General features: G+C 41.5%; 1 protein-coding gene across 1 annotated transcript in view; it reads right to left on the bottom strand.

The window, feature by feature from the left end:
* Nucleotides 1-23834, bottom strand: part of LOC140132857 (uncharacterized) — a 72442-nt gene extending 48608 nt beyond the window's left edge. The window contains exon 1 of the mRNA XM_072152189.1: nt 23649-23834. Within this exon, the coding sequence (XP_072008290.1) occupies nt 23649-23739 (91 nt within the window). The 5' untranslated portion in view covers nt 23740-23834. The remainder of the gene's footprint in view (nt 1-23648) is intronic.
* Nucleotides 23835-24199: the final 365 nt, after the last annotated feature.

The raw sequence follows: 24199 nt of genomic DNA, 5'->3' as shown, positions 1-24199 counted from the left end.
ATCCTAATAGAATTGAAGCATCAAAGGAAGTTATTAAACATTCGCCTAATAAGCTATGTATTAAAAGTAATATAGTGGTCACATACTGTAAGACAGCACACAGTTATCATGGCATCATTAACAGAAACTGAAAAGCTTCCAATTTGTCAATTATTTGCAATAATTTTGTAATGAAAAAATCCATATAAAGAAAAAAGAGCAGCACAGCAAACAAATGAAAACAGATGAGCGCAATGCTACCTTCAGTAATCCAAAAAATGAAGGCCACACTCTAAAAATATAAGTCCTTTCCTAGCCCAGTCCTCCATTAACTTGCCTAGAAAAGTCATCAGTCAGATGATCAATGCACCCTATTACATAAGTGTATATATCATTAAAGGAAATCTACCACTGAAAAAGAAGAAAAATAACCTATAGTCCTTTTCTCCAGGATCCCAGCACTGGTCTTCTTTAATGGTGACACTCCAGGATCATTGAAAAAAAAATAGTTAGAAAAAGAAGCTCGGAGCTTGGGGATGCAATGTCTGGTGGATCCGGGCTGTTAATTATTCATACCTCTCACATCACATTCCTCCCCCATGCTCCCTCCTCCATGTCATGCACGAGGTGTAAATAATTAACTTTTTATTTTCCACATGTCAAGACCAGCGACCAACCTGGAGAAGAGGACTATAGGTGAGTATGTTTATTTAAATTTTACTTTTCACATTCACCTATAGTCCTCTTCTACAGGTCGGTCGCTGGTCTTGACACGCAAAAAATAAAAAGTTATTATTATTCACGCCTCCTGCATGACGTGGAAGAGGGAGCATGGGAGAGGAATGTGACGTGAGAGACATGAATAATTAACAGCCCGGATCCACCAGACATTGCATTCCCACGCTCCGTGTTGCTTTTTCTAGCTAAATTTTTTTCAGTGATCCTGGAGTGTCACCATTAAAGAAGACCAGTGCTGGGATCCTGGAGAAGAGGACTATAGGTGAGTATGTTTTTTTTTTTCATTTTACTTTAAGTCAGTGGTAGATTTCCTTTAATATAAGTCTTGAAATCCCTTTCACCTCTTAAAACACAGGCCCTATATGACAAGGGAAATATTCACTGCTTTTGAAATGGAAACAAAAAAGGTCTGCAATGGGTTAGGCATAATGTACCAAAGGTTTATGAAAGGAAATCTACCTAGACCGGAATTTGTTCAAATAGATACAAAAGGTATCCCCCTTAAATAGGAATCAACCACTTTAAAAATTTCTTTTTGGATTCTCAATAAACATAATAGTCAGAGGCGTAACTAGGAAAGGCAGGGGCCCATAGCATACTTCTGAATGGGGCCCCCTTCCCCTTAAACATGATACAAGCCATGGTACCTAAATTTATTAAAAGGATATAAATTGAGCTCCTAGTCTTCTAAATCCCTATAAGTAATTTGGTGCCACATAACCTTAAAGGGAACCTGCCAGCAGGATTTCCATTATAAGGATTATGGCAGCTGCTGCAGGTCCCATTATACACAGCACAAACATGTATTTCTCTAAAATTATTTTTGAGAAATCACCTTTCGAAAAGGTACTTATCTCTATTCAGCTTCTGGGTCCCAAGTGTGATGTCTCAAGAAGGAGGTTTCATGGAGTCACCACTGAACACCCACCCACATGACTCAGGCTCCAGAAGTTTTATAGCGATATACCTTTTCTAAATGTAATTCCTCAATAACAAACCAGTAGATTTCTTCAAATACATGTTTGTGTTGTGTATAAAGGGATTGCCATTAACCTGATATGTGATATCCTACTGACAGGTTCCTTTTAAAATACATATAAAGTGTAGTTTTACAGTCACAAAATATTGCAGCATACGTGAAAGAAGGCGGCGGCACTCACCGAGCATGTGAAACTACTTCTTTTATTCAGAGGATGGTGCAAATACAGGGGAAACACTGGAGCCAGACGGCGACAGGCCATTTCGTGCTTACTAGCGCATCTTCAAGCCGTTGACGTCATCTACCGGCGACGCACTAAATTTATGTATCAAAGCCGGTAAGTGTCGTCAAGGGAACAGTGTACACAAGATATGATCGTAACCAAGTGTATTTGCAAACAATAAAACATATCAAAATGTAAAAAAACTAATACAAAGTATCAAAATACAGCTATAGATGAAAGGCTAGTGATAGATCATTGCAGAAATTAATACAAATTCTTATTAGAGCTCATAATACAGCAACGAAGGTAAAACCTATAAAGTGGCACGAATACATATAAAGTATACAAAATATTGCAGCCTTTCAGTAGGATAGATTATTTATGAGAGGTGGAAAGGTATATGACACCTGGCACCACTGTTGATCAGAGGAGAGCAGCTTCTAGCAGCTTTACTTCACACCGGGCAGCCATCTTTTTGAAGCCACCGGCAATATGCAGCAAAGACTTACCGGCTATGGAGAGCCCGCGAGCCCTGTCCATGTACCGGGACCCGGCTTGCGCTGTACTAGTACGGCGCGAGTCGGGAAGGGGTTAAACGCGGTTACATGTAGAAAGAGTGCAGAGCGTGAGGGTGCTGCAGGAAGGGGGTCAGAAGGCCACATGGATATAAATGCAACCGGAGGACAGTACAGGATGTTATCTAAAGTGTCTCCTGTCGCTGCTCTCCTCTGCCCCTCCTCCCTCACGGTATTTCTCCTCAGAGCAGCAGCTCACATTATATAGTCCTATACTATGTAAGATGTGCAGACTTTGCAGACAGTAGTTACTGCACTGCACTTTCTCCATTCTCTTTGTGTGGCAGGTCGGATCCGGGCCCCCTGAGAGGCGGGTCTGCTACCACAGTAGTTACGCCACTGATATTAGTTTAGTTGATATAATGGATAACCACAGAGTTAAACCTCTAACCCAATTTATAACAAGCCATCAGATAATACTGTAGAAGGTCTGTGCAAATTATCAGATGAAACCAGCTCTGACTAAAGCCAACTTCCTCCCAGATAAGGGGCCTACCCCAATTACAAAATTTCTATTCAACACTACAAAGGAGAAAGGTTAATCTTCATTTATAAAATACTGCTACAGTCAAGTTCAGACATAATTTTTTCTAACTTGAAGAAAAGGTCCAACAAACTCTTCATGAATATTGAAACTAAGCAGTGGGAAATGGCATTCAATATCCCCTCACGAATTTCCAAATGTATAAATCACCTGGTGAATGCAATCAAAATAAGACACTGTTGGAATCTTACTCCCAACAGACTCTCGCATATATATCAAGACTGCCCACATGAATGTCGGAGATGCCAAGAAAAACACGCAGATATGATCCACATAAGTGGAACTATAAAATTATCAAAGCATTTTGGAAAGCAATAGAAGCTTTACTCTCCAAAATTTGTAATTTCCCAATTAATCTAACAGTTCTTGAAGCCCTTTTTCCTAGATTGAGAAGAATATACCACCCCTATATCTTACAGTTATTTCCGGTGTGATGAATGCAGCATAAGTAAAAATAGCCAAATATTGGAAAAACCCAGATCCGCCACCTGTAGCGGAAAGAATAGGCGCAGTCAACAAGAACTGTCTTTACCAAAAAATGTATAGCCCATTAAACGCATAAGTTACACCTTTTTCCAAATTAATTGGAATGTATGGCTCAACTCTTCTAACAATAAAATACTCCCCTTTTTTAAGCTTCACTATTACTTTGCCTTTGTAACTTGATATAACTACTAGAACTGTTGCCAAATTATTGTTATGATTATTTATCTCCCTACTCTCGACCCTACCTTATCCTCCTTCCCATTAACCCCCTATCCAATCTTAACTCCTCATACTCTCAATAGCAGTGTAGAAAATGATCAAACTGAGTTATGTGATATGCAATTTTATTGAAATGAAAGAAATCTACCATGAAAATGAAGCATGATAAATCAAGGACACATACTCATAGATTCAAGCACTGCGACTGTGGTAATCATCTTATATTTATTATCCATGACTTCCTCCCTTCAAAAACAACTTTTAAAATTATGCAAATGAGCAAAAAGGGCTCCGGGCAGTTCCTAGAGCCCCTCCATGCTTCATCTTCACAGGCTGTTACACTATGCAAGAGAAGTTCTCCCAACTACTGTGTGCTGAAACTTCCTCTTCTACAGCAGTTCATGCTCATTAGCATAATTTTACAGTTGATTTTAGAACAAGAGAGGCAATGGATAACAAATATAAAATTATTACCCAGTCACAGTGTTTTGATCTGTGCATATATCATGATGGATTTTCATGGTAGATTTCCTTTAAGGAGTACAGAGCTGTCCCAACAGAGCAATATTACTCAGATGCTGTACACTTGCATGTGTTGGAGCAAGTAGCATACATTTAACCATTTAAGGTTTGATCTATGGGCCAAGTCTTGCATATATATTTGAATTGGCACTTATGCTGAAGTGTCCTGGGCACTGTGCATTAGGATTTACCTTAGCCTCTCAATTCTGCTCTAAATGAAAGCTCTAGTGGTTGAATGCTACAGCCATCACTCAGAGTAGTCCATTGCATTACAGTAAGGGCTGCTAAATGTTGCCTCTCAAACTAGAATACCAACAAAAATGTTTTTTGAGTAATTCAATTCAAAAAGTGAATTTTAAACATTTTATAGAGACATTATAGAGTGAACTTTTTCAAATGTTTATGTGTGTTAATGTTGATAAATATGGCTTACAGACAAGGATGACCCAAAAGTCTTTTTTCAGAAAGTTCAAATAATGAACCCAAAACACTTCAAAAGCATTTTAAAATGTGCCTTAGTAGGCGACATAATCATGGTGAGGATTGCCGATTGGTCCAGAAGGCAGTCACTAACACTGCCAGTGTCAAGCTGTTCAGTGCTGTATTGTAGCATATTAATGGAAAGATGAGTGGAAGGAAAAAAGTGTGGTAGAAAAAGGTACACAAGGATAACTATAGCCTTGATAGGATTGTTAAGAAAGGGCCATTCAAAATTTGGGGGAGATTCACAAGAAGTGTACTGCTGCTTGAGTCATTGCTTCAAGAGCCACCATACATAGACATATTTAGGACATGGGCTACAAGTGCTGCATTACATGTGTCAAGCCACTCCTGACCAATATACCACACGAAAAGCATCTTACCTGGGGCAAGTAGAAAAAAATTGAACTGTTTCTCAGTGGTCCAAGGTGTTTTCAGGTTAAAATAAATTTTGCATTTTATTTGGAAATCAAGATCCCAAAGACTGGAGAAAGAGTGGTGTTGATTTGGGCAGCCATGTAATCTGCTGGCATAGGTCCATTACGTTTTATCAATACCAAAGTCAGTGCAGCCAGCTACCAGGAACTTTATGAGCATGTCATGCTTTCTCTCTGCAGACAAGCTTTTTAGAGATAGAATTTTAATTTTCCAGCAGGACTTGACACCGGTTCACCTTTCCAAAAGTACCAATACCTCATTTAACCTCTCAGTGTTCCATGACGTATTATTAGTGCAAGGAGCACTATAACTTAAATAAAAAATAAACAAATAAAGCCCCCTAAGAACTATAACATATGAAATCTACATAGAACATAAAAATGTGAAAATCACCTTACAAACCTCACATATATAGTATTGTACCGTAGTCTGTAATGTGCTGTACAAAAAGTGTAAAAATACATGTATCTATACGATAATGGTACAACTATACTGCAAAGTACAGCATATGCTGCATAAAAGAAGCTTTATGCCACTTGGAAAATGGCAATGCAAAAATTATTGATTTTTTTTCCCCACATTAGGATTTATTCTACAAAAGAAATAAATTGTAAGCAAAAATGTAGAAATTTGTTATCACTGTTATCATACTGAACGATAGAATAAAGATAACATCTTACTTAGGGTATATGATGAAAATACAGAAAACTGATGTCGGATTTGTAAGCTGTGTGACATCAAAACAAAATTTATCCAGATATTTAAAAAATAATGAAAACATAAATCAGACATAAGGAAAAAGTAAGTAACTCATTTGGGTGGTAAAACGAATATCTGTTTAAAAACAACATCATTTCGAACCGTGGAAATGTTAAAATTTTTCCATTTTATTTTTGACATTTTATCATTTTTTTTATAAAACTTAGCAACCAAAATGCAACATGCGATGATAAAACCATCTCAAAATCACTTTGGCAAGTTAAAGTGTTCAAAAGTTAGAACCATATAAAGCAATGCTTGTCAGGCTGCAAAGAAATGTGGCTGAGCCTTTAGTAAAAAAAAAAAAAATGGCTGCGTCCTAAAGGGGTTAATAACCACAGTATTACTGACCAGCAAACTTACCTGACTGTAACCCTATAAGGCTACCATCAAAGCAACTTGGCTTCCATAACATCTCTGCAGTGCCATCAGCTAATCCATCCATGCCGCACTGCATTGATGCACTCATTCATGCAAAAGGAGCCCCTTTCTGTGTGACGGTTTCTCTCTCTCTGCTCCCTGCACTTTAGCCACACCCACTGCAGTCAAGGATGGAGTTCACAAAGACTCATCACCTCCTGCCAGCAAACAGCATTGTGAGGGAAGAGAAGCTGCAAGCTACAGACAGATAAGTTATCATGGGAAAAGGGAAGGCAGGCACATATCAGTGAGAACACATATGTAGCAGAGCTGACAGTATGTCGCATCATCTCTGACCTGTCTTATCTCTCTATGTGTCAGATACTAGTACAATGTTCAGAAGGTGAATAAAAGTGTATTAAAATCTGTATATGTGTTGGAACACCACCTCACCTTCCTGTAATCTGCCATATGAGTCGGATGAGGCACAGGCCACCTTTCTGCTCAGGTAAGACAAATTCACAAAATAAGGTCATGGTCCAGCCAAGTTCCTGACATCATTCATCTTTATTGGGTAGAATCACCAACAGCAAACCATGGAAGTACAAAACGTGAATGTGTTTCAAGAGGAACGCCCGCCCTTAAGAAGGACTGCATAAAATACTAAACTATAAACTTTTTAAACAAACCTCCGAGTTAACAAGGGCTTGCCCCCATGTGCTTGCTTCATTTCCGGTGCACTGTTGAATATTCATGAGGGAGGTGTAGTTCACTGTATAGAAACCTTGACATAGGTAGACCGAGGGTTTTTTTCATGGAAGAAATAGCCCCGTGGCAAGGAACCTGGTGGGCCAGATGCATATTCTGGAGATAAGCGGCATCATGGCTCCTATTAGAGGCAGGTAACTTGCCGTGAGGCGATATTCACCCATGGCAACCTAAAAATAAGACAAGACTAAATATTAATAAAAACTGGTAATAGATAATAACAGGTATTAAAACCTGTACCCTTGTCAGCTCATAGAACTAGATGAATCGTAATGTGCCTACTTAGAGTCCCCGCCCGCACCCTGGAATTTTGCACTGACTATCACTGAGTGATAGTATCTAAAACAGCAATAAAACTGAGTAAAATTGTAAAGTAAGGGGTTAAAATGACCTTTATTGAGTAAACATCATAAGGGAATTGAGATTTGACGATTTTCTTTCTTGCGAAAATCCCTTTAACAGCCAGGGCCTTTTTCATTTCCATTTTTTACTCCACATCTTCAAAAACTAACTTTTTTTATTTTTCCATGTAAAGAGCTGTGTGAGAGCTTTTCTGTGTAACATATTGCACTTCATAGTGATGGTGAAACGGGAAAAAAAATCCAAATGCAGTGAAATTGGGGGAAAATGCATTTAGGAAATTTTCTTGTGGGCTTGGTTTTTATGTATTTCATTGTGTACCCCAAATGACATGTCTACTTTGTTCTTAGGGTAGGTACAATCACAGAGATTCTAAATGTATATAGGTTTTATTGTGTTTTAATACATTAAGAAAAATTATAACATTCTGCTAGTGGCAGGCTCCAATACCCAATGCTATGCCGATTTTAAAAATGCCTTTGGCAGCATTCTGGATCATTTCAGTAGTTTATAATAGATTGATTTGCATTACCTTGCTCCCGGTGTGTGTGTGTGTGTGGGGGGGGGGGGGGGTCAGCTGTTGCCTGTGTGTGCTTGTGTCTCCAAGGAAGGTGGGGAGGGTGAGCTGCATGAGTGTGGAGGAGAGACAGGCTGCCCCTCCCCTGGGACTGACAGGGAGCCCATTAATGAGAATTAAATTTATATAAACAAATTATTCAGAATGCAGATTGCATTTAAAAAAAAAAAAGCACAGCATAGGCTAATGAACCCTGATTTAAAAAAAAGGTTATTCCTGGTGAGAGGTTCGTTGTAATATACATAAACACTAGAAACAGTTTACTGTTCGTATGAAATATACAAAATATGAGTTTTCTTTTGTGAACAGAATTGCTAAAAAATTAAGATTTAGAACCTACCGGTAAATCAGTTTCCACTAGTCCACCATGACGGCCACCTGGAGGATGCCCTTTGACCTCTGTGGGAACAGGAAGGAGAGAGGTTAAAAGTCCCCTCCCAGCATCCTCCCACCAGTGTCTACCAAATAACCACACCTGGAATGGATGCAACTGTATTTATTTAGTATGTTAAGTCACACACCAGAATACAACAAAACAATCAATATTAGGGAGGGAATAAATAGGCCGTCATGGTGGACTAGTGGAAACTGATTTACCGGTAGGTTCTAAATCTTAATTTCCACCACGTCCCCCATGGCGGCCACCTGGAGACTTATCAAATGAGATGATAAGTTAGGGTGGGATAACTGATTGAAGCACCTTCCTTCCGGAGGCCAGATCTATATTCTTAGGAATGTCCAATCTGTAATGTTTAGGGAATGTATTTTGGGAAGCCCAAGTTGCTGCCCTGCAGATTTGGTCTGACGTAGCTCCCCTTCTTTCTGCCCACGAAGTAGACATGGCTCTTGTGGAGTGGGCCCTTATGTTCGATGGTACTGGCTTGTTCTGTATACTGTAATACTTTGAGATTGCCATCTTGAGCCATCTAGCGATAGTGACCTTAGATGCCTTTTTTTTCCTTGTTGGGTCCCTGGAATTGAATGAAGAGGTTATTATCTACTCGCCATTCCTCGGTGGATTGAAGGTATTTTAACCCCTTAAGGACGCGGCCATTTTACAGCTTAAGGCTCAGCCCGATTTTTTGGATTCTGACTTGCTTCGCTTTATATGGTTATAACTTTTGAACACTGTTACTTATCAAAACGATTCTGAGATTGTTTTTTCCCCACATGTTGTACTTCATTTTAGTGGTAAATTCTGGCAGATAAGTTTTGCGTTTATTTACAAAAAAAAGAAAATATGATAAATTTTTTGAAAAATTTGCCATTTTCGAAATTCTAAATCATTGCGTTTTCAGGCAGATAGATTTACCACCTAAATAAGTTGCTGAATAACATTTCCCATTTGTCTACTTTACATTTTCATAATTTCTGAAATGTCTGGATAATTTATTTTGACGTCACGCGGCTTACAAATAGAATAGCGCTTTTCCGGATTTTCAGAATTGACTATTTTGGGGATAAATACAGTTTTGAATGAAATTTTACATATTTAGCATCAAAACCCCCTATATAATCTACCCATTTTCAAATCTGCACCCCTCAAGCTATCAGAAACAGCTTTTACGAAGATTGTTAACCCCTTGAGATCTTCATAGTAATTGAATCAAAATGGAGTGAAATTTAGAATGGTCATACTGTTCCCTTATACGTTCATTTAGCACTAAAATTTACACATTTCCAAAATATAAAAAGAGAAAACCCACCATACAATTTGTTCTGCAATTTCTCCTGAGTACAAAGACCCCCCACATGTGGCTGTGACTTGTTTTATGGGCGCACAGCAAGGCGCAGAAGGGAAGGAGGGCGCTGCAGCTGCCAGGATTTTAGTTTCCTCATTGGCCCCTTTTGAAGGCTATAAAATTTTCGCTTTTTCGTTATTGGGGCCATGTGACGGCATTTTTTTTGCGCGATGAGATGCTTTTTCCATTGTTACCATTTTGGGGTTGGTATCACCTATTGTTGAAAATTTAGGAACTTTTTTTGAGGGCAGGAGTAGAAAAGCATCAATTCTGTACTGGATTTTTGACTTTTTTTTTTTGGTGTTCACCGTATAGACTAATAATCATGTTAGCTTTATTCTATGGGTTGATACGATTACGGGGATACCAGACATGAACATATTTTCTTACGTTTTACTAAATTTGTCAAACAAAACCCTAATGTGGGGAAAAATCTATAATTTTTGTATTGCCATCTTCCAAGTGGCATAACTTTGTTACGTTTTTGGCTACGGAGCTGGTTGATGGCTTGTTTTTTGCGGGACATGTTGTACTTTGCACCAGTATCATGTCTGAGTACATATGGTTTTTTGGTCGCATTTTATAGCATTTTTTGTGGGATTGAAAAGGTAAAAATCATAATTTTTGGAGGGTTTATAACAGTTTTTTTTTTACGGCGTTTATCGTGGGGGTTCAATAATGATTTACTTTTATTCTAAAGTATTTTATTATTGTTACGGACGCGGTGATACTATATATGTGGGGTTTGTGTTATGATTTAGACTTTTTTTTTGAGTTATATGTCTCTTTATATGTTTTGGGGGTTTGGGGCATTTTTAGTGATTTATGACTTTATTTTTTTATTGAATAACTTTTTTTTTTACTTTTTCACTTTTATACCATGGGATATGAACAAGCAATCATCTGATTGCTTGTTCATGATAATATTCTGCAATACTCATGTATTGCAGAGTATTATCAGTGTCAGCCTATGCACTTGCATAGGCTGGCACTTTGCCAGTAAGATGACGTCACAGACGCCATCTTACTGGCAATTCTTGCTAGTAACTCTGGGGTCCAGATCGGACCCCAGAGTTACTATAGCAACGATCGGCGCCCCCCGAAAACGGTTCGGGGGGGCCGATCGTGGGGGAAAGACCCCCCAGATACTTGTTAGATGCCGCGGTCGCGCTGACCGCGGCATCTAAAGGGTTAAGCACCCGCGATCGGAGACAACTCCGATCGCGGGTGTTACACTGGGGTGCCGGCTATTAGTTACAGCCGGCACCCCGTGTTTCCCGATGCCGGTTCGGCTCTGATCCAGAGCCGAGCCGGCATAAGCGCCGTGGCGGATATATCCGCCACTGAGCGCTAAGTCACTGCGCTCCGTGGCGGATATATCCGCCGCGGAGCGTGAAGGGGTTAATACCATGCGCCTTACATCAAAAGTATGCCATTCGGCCTCCCTGGAGGATGTCGGATTATTGCAAAAAGACGGCAGGATAATTTCCTGGTTTCTGTGGAAATTCGAGACCACCTTAGGAAGAAAAGCAGAGTCAAGAGTTGTTATAATTCTGTCATCTAAAATTTTTAAGTAAGGCTCTTGTATAGAAATGGCTTGGAGTTCTCCTAGTCTTCGGGCTGAGGTTATAGCTATCAGAAAAACAGTTTTTAAGGTCAGGTTTCTGATATCAGTACTTTCTATTGGTTTGAATGGACCTTTAGTTAAGGCATTGAGAACCAAAGTAAGATCCCAGGTAGGGATTTTAGTAAGGACGGATCCTTGAAGAGGCGGTTATGAATCTTTTTACCCACCGATTGTCCATAAGGCAGCAGTCATGAAAGGCATCGAGGGCAGACACCTGCACTTTTAAAGTGCTTGTGGATAGACCCTTTTCTAATCCAGCTTGCAGGAACTCCAACACCTGAAAGACATTAGGGTTATCTTGTGATGGAGGTTTATCCCCACAAAAGGATACAAATGTTTTCCATATTTTATGATATATGGCAAATGTCACTGGTTTTCTACTGGCCTGTGTTTACCACCCTTGAGGAAAGACCCTTCCTTAACAGGAGTTCCCTTTCAGGATCCATGCCGATAGGTTGAAATAACTCGGTCTTGGATGAAAGACTGGGCCTTGGAATAGAAGATCATTCTCCGGAGGAAGTAGGATGGGTTCCTGAAGAGCCATGGATCTCAGAAGAGGGTACCAACTCTTCTTCCTCCAGTTCGGGCAGATTAGTATTACCCTGGCCCTGTCCAGGTAGATCTTGTGTAGCACCTTTGAAATCAGGGGAATTGGGGGAAAGGCATATGCTAGTGGCTGGTCCCAAGTATGGCTGAATGCGTTCAGAATCGAGAATGGCTCTCTTGCGTCTAGAGAATAAAAATGGTTGCACTTTGTATTCTCTCTTGAGGCAAACAGATCTATTAGTGGATGCCCCCATAGGGAGATCAGATGGTCGTAAATCTCCTGCTTTAGGCACCATTCGTTTGGTGAGAGTTTTCCTGCTCAGGAAGTCGGCTGTTAGATTTTCTCTTCCACGAAGATGAGTCGCAGAGAGAGATTGGCAATTGTCCTCTGCCCATTTGACGATCTTCTGCAATAGGGCCAGTAAATCCGGAGACCTGGTTCCTCCTTGTCTCCTCAGATATGATACAGTGGTGATGTTGTCGGATATCAGGAGGTGTGAATTCCTTAGGTGAGACCTGTTGGATCTCAGTGTCTCCCAAACCACACGTAACTCTCTGAAGTTGGAGGATTTGGCACTGATTTCCTGAGTCCATTGACCCTGTACCAGCTGATCCTGGAAACAAGCGCCCCAACCTGACTTGCTTGCATCCGTCTGGATGGTAATCAAGGGCTGTTGGATCCATGGGACGCCCCTTCCTAGGTTCTTTGTACTTAGCCACCACAAAAGATCTCGTCTCACACTCAGTGGGATCTGGACCTTTTTCTCTAAGCCTCTTGGTGATCTGTCCCAGGATGAAAGGATCCAGCTTTGGAGTGATCTAGAATGGTTTTGCTGGGATACTGGCTGTCATCTGTCCTAAGAGCTTCATAGCTGTCCGGATTGAAACACTTGGCTTTTTCCTGAATGATATTATGAGGTGTCTGATGTTGTCCTTCTTGTCCTGCGGAAGAGAAGAGATTTGACGACATGAGTCCAAGATTACCCCCAAGAATTTTATCTGGGTAAGGGGGGAAAGATTTGACTTCTGAAAGTTGATGATCCACCCCAGACTTGTGAGTGTAGAAATAGTGAAATCCCGAGACCTGGTTAGGTCTAAGCTGGTATTGGCTATCAGCAATCAGGAAGTCGTCTAAGTAGGGAACGACAGACACTTTCTGATTTCTTAAGAAAACAACCACCTCTATCATCATTTTGGAAAATACCCTTGAAGCGGAAGAGATTCCGAAGTGTAATGCACAAAATTGAAAGTGGCGAGTTACCCCTTCCAAGGAAAGAACAGAGAATCTTAAATATTTCTGAGAGGAAGGGTGGATAGGAACGTGATAATAAGCGTCCTTTATGTCTATGGTGTACATAAAGGAGTTTCAGTGGATGAGGGGTATAGCAGATCTTACCGACTCCATCTTGAAGCGTCTGTATATTATGAAGCGATTTAATCCTCTCAAATTTATTATGAGGCAGTTCGATCCGCTGGGTTTTTTCACTGTGAACAGAGGGGAGTAGAAACCTTGTTCCTCTTGATTGAGCGGAACTCTCAGGATGGCCCCCAGTTGTAGCAGGTTCTGGACCTCCTGCCAGATGGTGACCTGTGTAGAAGGAGAAGAAGATGGACAGAAGTATCTTTGGGGGGGGGGGGGGAGACGGGAGAATTCTATTCTGTAACCATTTTTTACAATGTCTCTTGCCCAGAGATTTGATGTTATCTTCTCCCATTGAGAAGTATAAAACGTGAGTCTTCCCCCAACCCTGGCATCACCGCTTCTTACTTTTTGATGGGTCACTATTTGAGGAGAACAAGAAGCCACGACCTCTGCCTCACTTGGGATAGCTCCAACGTCCTTGTTTGCCCTTCCCTCTGTAGCTCTCCCTTTGGTCCTTGGGGCCACAAAAAAATTTCCTTTTGGTGTCAGGTCAATTTTCCGGAAATCCCATCTTCTTATCGGCTGCTTTCTCGAGAATGGCATCGAGGTCCGGGCCGAAGACGAACTCGCCGGAAAAGGGGACTCCACACAATTTTGTTTTGGAACGGATGTCTCCTCCCCATTGCTTTAGCCAAAGCACTCTCCTGGATGCGTTGGATAGGGCCCCTTCTTTAGCTGAAAATCTGATGGACTCTGCTGAGGCATCAGCTAAAAAGGCTGTCGCTAATTTAAGGAGAGGAATATTCTCTAGGATAACTTCTCTGGGAGTATGGTCTTTAACGTGGTTTTCCAGCTCCTTTAGCCAGAAGAGTAATGTCCTGGCTACCGAGGTAGCCGTCAGGTTAGTCTTAAGATTTAGCATAGATGTATCCCATGCTTTCCTGAGTAGTGCCTCGGATTTACGATCCATAGGATCCCTTAGCTGCCCTGCATCTTCAAACGGTAAATCCATCTTCTTGGATACCTTGGAGACTTGTACGTCCACTTTAGGACAGGCGTCCCAAATCTACGAATCGTTAGGCTCGAACAGAAGTCGTTTCCTTGCCGTTCTTGCCATTCTGCCGTAATCAGATCTTTCAAGGCATCATTGACAGGAAAGACCCTTTGCTTTTTATTCCTCAGTCCTCCAAAGAGATCCTCTTTGACTGATCTAGGAGGGATTATGTCTTCGATGTTTAGTGTATCCCTTACTGTATCCCTTTCCATTTCCTCAATAGGAAACAAATACCTGGCTTCAGAGTCTTGTAAATCAGAATGCGTTACTTCTGAATCTCTATACGAACATGACGGAGATTCAGAGACATCTGAATCTGATGCAGGAGTGGCTAAATCTGGATCCATACGGGCTCTTTTAGTGGAGGGACCCTGAAGAATCTGAGAGGTTTGAAGCAAGGGATACAAATTTTTCTTCGATAAACTCCTTAATCTCATCCATAAAGGAGGTTTTTTCGTCTCTCAATAATTTATCTATGCAAGATTTACATATTGGCTTCTTATGCATATCGGGTAACTTGCTAATGCACATATTACATCTTCTGCTCTGAACATCAGATGATTTTGATTTGGATCTCGCCACTTTGCCCCCTTTCTCCTGCTTTTCCTCCTTGTCTTTCCCCTTTCCACCAGATTCCTCCTGGAAGGGAAGGAGGAGGATTTGTTGCAGGAGACCATAATAAACACAAATATACACATATATACTAGGTGGAGGACACCTCCAGCGCACTTACGGGTACCAGTGGGTGGAGAGAGCCTGCATCTGCCTCTTCAGACATGGCTGTGACAGCAGGGAGACAAAACACACGGCTGCACGAGAGTCCAGCACAAACTTTGAACTTAGACCTCAGATCAACGTGTACCCGCAAAAACCTGACTTAAATACCTTCTAGGGGAGCCCATCCCCCTGTTGAAGGCTGCAGCCGGCGTTCATGCTCTGGGACCTGGCATCGGAGCGTCACTTCCAGTCGCGCCGGAAGTCGTCATTTGCCTCCGCGCGACACACCGGGACCTTTTCATTTAAGGCGCACGGAGCGCCACCGCTCTCCCTTAGGCGCCGCTGCTAGCGGGACGAGCGGTGCTTACCAGGCCGGACGGGGATGACCAGGGACCTGCGTGGCTTGGTCGAGGACCGCGCGACGGTGAGTGTTGCCGTCCCCCCTTACACCTGGATGATGCAAGGAGAGACCTTCTCTCCATCCTGACCCTGTGGGAACAGGAAGAACACTGGTGGGAGGATGCTGGGAGGGGACTTTTAACCTCTCTCCTTCCTGTTCCCACAGAGGTCAAAGGGCATCCTCCAGGTGGCCGTCATGGGGGACGTGGTGGAAATAATATTCTAATTTATTCAGAAGCACTTGTACTCAGCAGCACATAGATGTAAATACTTATTTTATTGCTCTATTTATAAAGAATCAAATGATGGCTGGAATTTAGATAGCAGATAACTACGCTGAAAATCAGTGATTTAACAAGAAGCATGGAGCCTTCTGCAGTGCTTTTTTATCCTGTGTTCCAATTCGCACTGTCATCTTGATGCAATTAGGACTGTGGAGTAAGCATTTGTGGCAATGGATTAAACAAGTCATTGAATCTCCCCCATTATTTTATCAGCCCGCAGCATCTGAACATTTCAAACAAATGTAACATATTAGAAAAGTTAACAGGAAAGTGAAGCAACCATTTAACTTTAAATTGATCTTTAAATCACACTAATGTCTTTGTGGGAGCCGACAAATGCTCTTGAATGAGAGCTGTTTTTGGTTACAACGCTAACAGTATTGTGCCAAGTATACGCAGCTCAAAATATGGCTTTTAAATTAGTCCAATTAAAGTGACTATAATTTAAATGTCAGCCTGCTAACATTAAACCGTAGATCTGACATTACCACTGAATCAGTGTACGTGCAAACATGTACAATAATATAGCAACAACCCCAAATAATCTAATGAAGATTACAACATAAATGTCCAAAGATGGATAAATGACACAGCATGTGTTTAAAAGCCAAACACCATCATAAAGCCCCCACTACTGTAAAGTTGATGGTAATTAAAAGGGGTTCTTTGCAATGCCACTTTTTAGTATGAAGTCCACAGTGTTTTTTTTTGAAGTTATATATGGCTTCACACAAATCAATTCAGTCTTGATCCACAGGGTTTAATTTGTTGTTTATCGGTGGGGGTCTTAGTGATTGGAACCACACATATCATGATAACGGGGTCCGATGTACTCCAGTCAGACCCCCCGTTACTCTGCAACCAGAGTAGCTGGTTGGGCATGGTCGGATTGCCACATACGTTTCTTTGGAGTTGCCAGACTCGGCAAACTCTAACAGCTCCATAGAGATGAACGGGGCAGTTCGACCTTGTGCTACTGGCTCCTCCGCTCATCTCAGCAAGGGGTCCTAATGAGGCACATCGGACCCCCATTTTTGTGATCTGTGTGGGTCCCATCACAGAGAATCCCACTGATCAGCAAACTAGGCCTTATTGTGTGAACAGGGCCTCACATGTTTAGTGAAAAAAACCTTTAACTCTTACGATCCAACAGTTTAACTTTTGCTCCCTAGAAACAAAGAGCTTTGGGCACCAAAGAGACCAACATGACTTATTTACCACTATTTTAAAGTCCTGGGAACACCACAGAAATCTTGCTGACTTCAGGAAGATCTGACTCAAATAGTATTCACAATTTGACTTTTGTTAAAGTTGTTGACATCTCTACACATAGGCTGCTTTTGCATGAGCATATCCAGGCTGAATAAGGCCATTTTGACATGTCTGTATTCTAGGAAGAATTTGGAAGGCAAAATAGGAAATGTATCCTTAACAGAGACATACAATGGGCGCATTTTTCATAAATTCGATTCGCCGAGTTCACCAAATTTTTAGAAAAAATTCGTTTCGACCCAAATTGAATCATGACAAATCACATTAAAAACAGGTATTTCCTGGCTACAGAGATCCTGTAGGGTGTTGTAGAACGTTGTGCTATTGCTCAAATATGCATAGGGAGCGTGGTTTGGTCTTCAAACAATGCTGTGTTTTAGTATGACCCACATGACAGCCGGCGCTCTTAGAAACGCTTTACTCTTCAATTCCATGGGCACTTACAGGGGCCAACTTCACCAAATAAGTGAAGCGGGAATGCAGCCTGACAAGGTAACATCTGTGCCAGCTCGAAAGGACTGAGCTGAGGGCCAAGATCCCACTATAACATCAAAGGGTACTCTTTTTACACTGACATTAGATGATTCCATAGATTATGACAGAACCTGTTCTGTTAAACTCTGATACATGTAGAAACCCCCCCCCCCAAAAGAGTGGAGACAGTGTCAGCAGTAATTTTGCATTGACGTCACTGATCATTTTGTCCTTCTTTTCATCCATCAGTTTCCGCTTTCAAATCGGTCAATAATCCATCAGTATTGCTAAAGCTAAAAAAAACAAACAGGAGTGGATCCAGAACAGAGATAACCAGTAAATGAGATATTTGCATTTCCTCTGTGTTCTGTATCCACTCCTGCTTTTGGCTATCAATACTGCAGGTTTCCATTCCTTTTGACAGATGGAATGAAGGGGAAAACCAAACCTAGTGGCAACGTCATAGAGTGGTGGAGGGTGAAAACAGCATAAATGAAATCACAGTGTGTTTCAGGGAGACAGCGGTCAGTTGGCAGCAGCATGAGTAGGCCGCAGAGTGGCACAAGGACAAATCATGGAGGTGACAGCAACATCGTAGGCCACAGTGTGGAGGTGGCAGCAGCAGCGTGAGGTCAGAGAGTGGCACAATGACAAAGTGTGGAGGTGGGTGACAATTCCAGTACCTGGTAAAGATGAAGGGAGGCAGATGGAGCAACTGGCAGCAGATGGGGCATCAGGTGGGTGGCAGCATCAGAATAGTGGCTGAGGCAGGTATCTAGAATCCAGACTCATTTCTCAATGTTTGGGGGAGGTTTCATTGCTGATCTGATGCATTGGTGTGTTGAAATCCTGGCCGATCCACACCTGATTCATCTTGACAAAGGTCAGTTTCTCCATATTACGGGTGGACAAGCGGGTTCTCCTTGGGGTAACGATGGCCCCCGCCGCACTGAACACCCACTCTGATGCCACACTGCTGGCATCATTTATCATTGTAGTTATGTAAGTTTTCCTGTGTACTACTTACACCAGACTTATCAAGTGAATCCTGATTGTGGTAGACAAATTTAATAACTGTGACTTTTCAAAAAGGCACATTTGACTCCAGTCCCCTCCTGGTCTAGGAAATATTTTTCGGACTATAAGACGGACTGGACCATAAGACGCACCTAGGTTTTAGAGGAGGAAAAATAAGAAAAAATGATTTTTTCCCCAAATAGTATGCTAAAATATTTAATAAAGTAACTGGGCAGTGCAGGGCAGCCATTTTTCTCTTTGGATAAGGGCAGGGGCGAGCAGCGATCACCCCCCCCCCCCCTCCTCTCCCGGGCACTGCCGTCTATCTTTAGATAGAATTATGCTGGCACGTAGTCAGGGGGTCTCAAGAGTTACCAGGGCTGTATAGGTATGAGTATATGTGACAATGGTCACAAGAGCTTACAATCTATGAGGAGGAGGGGACACAGGAGGTGATAGTCCTTGTACAATGGCCACAAGAGCTTGGTCTGTGGGGTAAGGCACCTTCACAAGACAGCAGCCTCTAAATACCAGGCAACACGGGGTTAAGAGAGTGAGAGCAGAGACCTGGGGGCAGGGAGGACTTATTCATCTGATCCTGTCTGGAGAGAAGTTACAGGTCAGACACTGCAGTGATGTACAGGCTCCTCTTCTCACACACTCTGGCGGCAGCCTTCATCTTCTCTCTTCCCTCTGAGCCTCCCGGGCTACTAAGCCGAGCGGGGATTGGCCAGAGTCAGTTCCTTTGTCCTCCCCCCTCTTTCTCCTCTGCTGCTGCTCTGCCACAAAGCTTGAGGACATCGATATATATGAGAGTTACAAAGCGCTGCGCTGTGCCAGCTTTAGATGCCCTCCATTCCCTCCAGCAGTGTAGGGCTGAGAGGAGGAGAGGAGCGCAGCACAGAGCCGCTGCGCTTCACTGTGAAGGGCTGCGCTTACTGCCAGTATTAGCTGGCAGAGCGCAGCTCCATCCCCTCCTGAAGTACATCCGGACTATAAGACGCACCACTGTTTTTTCCCCATTTTCTGGGGGGAAAAAAGTGCGTCTTATAATCCAGAAAATACAGTACTTAGGAAATTATTGTGCAAAAATGTGTAAAATTAACACCTCATGTGCCACATATATCAAGTAGTCAAAGCCACTATGATAAATCTGACATACAAAAGCTCCTAGGAGTCTAAAAAACTAATGATACTAAAGATAAATCCCCCCAAAAAAATAATTTATATGGAATGAGTATTTATCCATGATAGGCAAGAGCTTTCCAATGGGTCAGCCTTAACAATTATTTGGGTTCAACCCGAATGGGGAAGCAAACATGTTTTGATGTGGAGCATACAAAAAAGTGGGCAGATTCATTAAAACTTTGATGCATCATGTGCCAGCACTTAATGTTATCTCTCCTGCCATGCCAGATATATCAAGAGGCTTCAGCCCGGTCTGGCACAGAATTGCGCTATAACCCTATCCAGGAATGGTTACTGCAGCTGTCCATTCTGCCGTCCAACATGGAGGTAGAGCAAGGGAGGGGGGTAAGATAGTTGCAATTCCTGGAAATACCAAGAATTGCATCCATATCAAGGCTTGTACACCAGTACACTTCATGCACCTATATTTACCATTAATTGCAGTAGAAATAAAACAGATCCCTCACAGCCTATAAAATGACCAGGCCCAGACAAGCTACATAGAACAGTTTAAGCAAGTACACTATAAGCTAGTTCCTCACCTTCAATGTAATGTACCCATTGTTAGCCAGAGGAGAATTCCAATATGAAATACGGTACTATAATTATTAACCTGGGTAAGAAACCATGTACATCATCCTAATTCAGCACTATTTAGCTTCCAAACAATAATATTATGCTAAAATAAAAGCTGACCAACCAAATACAAATAATCCTTCTTCATTTTACCATAAATGATTAGGTGGGATTTACCCCAGGAAGACAGACATCACGTGGAGTCTTCTCTCCCTGATCCAACATCAACCCAACCATTCTCCCCGCCTTCGATTTCCAGAGTCAACAACAACAAGCATTTGAATCTTTTTCCCCCTAAGGCCTTTTGCCCAAGATTGAGAAATTCGCATAATAAAATGTTATCATACAAGAAAGCAGCAGCACTGCCAAATGTTCCTGAATATGCAGAGTCAAGCATAGAATCATGTGATGGCACTTGGGCGCTAGCACTAACTCGTAAAAATTATTTTAGGAAAGCCAAAACAAGGCTTTGATAAAACTATTAACCTTTTAGTTACAACATAAAATCAGCCCTGGAAGTGATGCTTAAAGGACATCTACCACCAGGATTAAGGATTGTAAACCAAGCACACTGACATACTGGTGTCTGCCTCCTCTGGACGGATCTGTTCCTCTTTTAGCTTCTTATTTCATAGTTTTTACAAAAAACTGGAACTTAAAAATTATGCAAATGAGGTTTTAATGAAGCGTACAGCTGGTTGTATTAATTATTTGCATAATTTTTAAAGGCTTTAAGCTTCTTATACCCTGGTTTTTAAAAATAAAAGAGTGTATTCTGCCAGAGGGGGCATATACCAGTAAGCCAGTGTGCTTGGTTTACAATCCTTCAACTGATGGTAGACTCCTATAATGTAATTATTCAGAATGGTGTCTTTGTTAACATACTGTTTTTATTAAACCCTAGAATGGACTGATTTTGTCAAAAAAAGCATTTTATAAAACATGATAATGAGATGGAAGCGCTCAGGCTTACATCACCCAAGCACCTCCTGGCTCCAGGGACTGATAAGTTATGCACATCCCTACTGTTCTTTATACAGCCGGGTCCTGCTATCAGATCCCTCAGGATGTTGGTCATGTTAGCCAGTAGTCTGTAGATCTCACGCATGCACGCCAAAACTATTCTTGTGCTTCAACTGTATGCAAGGAAAGCCTCTGACGTCACCGGCAGTCTGAGGGATTTGAAGGCGGGATGGGTCTGTAAAAAGAACAGTGGGGGGGTGCATAAATTATCAGCCCCCAGGCGCCAGGAGGTGCATGGGTGACGCAAGCCTGAGTGCCTCCAGCTCATTATCATATTTTATAAAACGCTTGTTGGAAAAAAAAAAAAACATTCCAGGGTTTAACAAAAACATGATTGGGGTCTTCTATCAGTATATCTGATGGTAGATGTCTTTGAAAGAGAACCTGCTATCAGGAGCCCTTTTTCTGGCTTCCCCGCGTCTCCATAGAGACTAGTGTACACATTGCCAAAGAGTTTTTATAGTAAAACTGTATTTTTCTGAAAAATAAGTTAGATCAAAGTTTACCTTTCTGTATGCAGAGCTGTGCCCAGTGTCCCATGGGAGTGGCCAGTGAGGAGTGGGGCATCCATGTATGACATCCTGAGGGGCAAAGCGACCAGGGGGAGGAGGAGATAATGGGACATGGGAGCTTTTTTTTTTTATTTGAAATCAATGAATGACAGAGCAGTTTCCTCTGGGTGGAGGGGAAACCCCTTCTCACTGGCCACAACTCTGCATACAGAAAGGTAAACTTTGATCTAATTTATCTTTTTTTTGGAAAAAGCCAGTTTTACCATAAAAGCTCTTTGGCAATGTGTACTATGTTCTCTATGGGGACATGGGGGAGCCAGAAAAAGGACTCCTGATGACAGGTTCCCTTTAACATTGTTTGTCATGAAAGACGCCATTAGAGAGCTGGATTGTTTCTGCAACTTTTTGTGCGACATTTTAACAGATGTGTGCCACAATTGTGACATTTTCATACATCATACATCTGAAAACTAATAACAATCAGCAGAAACACTGAAAAAAAAAACAAATATGGCCAACTTTGTAGAACGGCAGAAGTCGCAGAAAGGGGCAAAAAAGATAGAAAAAAAAATATTCAGCCATTAGCAATAGTGATGGGTCAATCACAAATGAGCCGGCACGAAGAGTGTCAATGACAGGACTGTTCTTTTCAGTGGGCTGATAGCTCACTCAACCCTGCCACTAAATGGCTCAACACGCCCACTTTAACATAGACTAATAGTAAATGGAAGCCTCTTCCCTACCGCCATTGATTTAGACACAGAACTTCAACCATTACTTATAACATAAAAAACATATGTAGCAATCAGCATTATTTTTAAAGCGTGTATTCCTTATGTGATGTAAGGAAACCTTCTACAAAGCTCCCATCTACCACTGGTCTCCATTGTTCTCCGCCATAATAGAAAAAGATCATGGAAACCCCTTTGTATGGGCTCCTTCACATTGGAGTTGAGTTTCATATCAGTGGTTCAGTGATTTCCACAGTTCCCTCAATGTGTTTTCACATTGCCTTGTATTTTCACTGATCCGTTGTAGAAAAAAAATTATGAAACATCCTAATTTTTTCACAGATGCGGATCACGAAAGGCAAAAAGTAAAAGGCAGAAAATCAAGGTGTGAGGTTTTCAAAGCAATGTTACACCTTCAGTTTTTTTGCAGACACGGAGACAAAACTGATGGATCAGGGAGACAAAACGCAACTGAAGTTGAACATCAGCACCAATGTGAAAGAGCTCTAAAACTGAGGACCTAGGGGGGGGGGGCGCCAAAACTTTGCTATGGAGCCCACTCATTCCTAGTTATACCAATGATGTTAAAAATACAGCTAGCACACATTCTAAATTCCTAGACATAAACCCAAAGCTGGATTTACACATTGCATTTACATCAGGTTTATGTAAACACTAGAAGCAACATAAGAACACAGACCCACCCACGGCGGAAAAAAAAATAAAATAAAACCTATGGAATGTTTCTTTAAAAATTTCTATGTGCATTACCAAAACATAAATTTTTACAATCTACAGCAAACACTGAATCAAAGCCATAAGAGCCAGATCTCTCAGCTTACTTATTGTGTGAGCCGTGCACACACTACCAGGACCCTAGACATACAATTTAATGGGCAGCTTTTACTTTGATCTTCAAACACAAATGTTACCCTGTGGGCCACAGCATCTTCATCTCATAAGCCATTTCCAGACAAGCAGCTGATGCCCAGCATAAAAAAAAATCTCATTTATCTTCACAGCCAAATATAATTCAATGTCAGTTAAGGGAAGAGTTCTAGTAAATAATACAAAAGTCCATTTACTTTGTGTTTTTAATATATTCTGGTGATTTACCTGAACAGTCAGGAGAAGTTTCAGTAAAGTTCTTTGGAGCTGTATTAGCATTGATATCACTTGGTAAAGTAAAGCATCTGTCAGAATTCATTACTGCAGATGACAGTCAGGCTCCGCTCACACACTTCTCTAACTTTTCACCGCAAGCTAAAACTTCTCACCAGCTGATAGAGGTGAGTCATTACATGTAGCTTCCAAATGGGAAATACCCAGTGCACCAATGCCCCTATTAAAGGAACACTACACCTTAAAGTGAAAGTCCAAAGCAGTGAATGCGCGTTCACATGATGCGTTGCATCACATTTGCTTTTTTGACACATTCCAAAGGCTTTAACATTGATCACATATGGAGGTTACATGCGGAGTTTTTAGCAAATGCAGTCGAAACGCAATGTAACCTAAGCATGTGATCAATTCTGAAGCCTTTGAGAATTCCTCAAAAACGCATGAAAAAAAGGTGAAGCAACGCATCGTGTGAACGCTTCCTCAGGGTGCTGTCACTCAATGCTGTCACAACATGTGCTTTTGCATTTTTCCATATGTTTGGTTTG

This window comes from Engystomops pustulosus, chromosome 5 (genome assembly GCF_040894005.1).
Source record: "Engystomops pustulosus chromosome 5, aEngPut4.maternal, whole genome shotgun sequence".
NCBI lineage: Eukaryota > Metazoa > Chordata > Amphibia > Anura > Leptodactylidae > Engystomops > Engystomops pustulosus.
The sequence above is the reverse complement of the archived record's forward strand: the minus strand, read 5'-3'. Positions and strand labels throughout refer to the sequence as shown.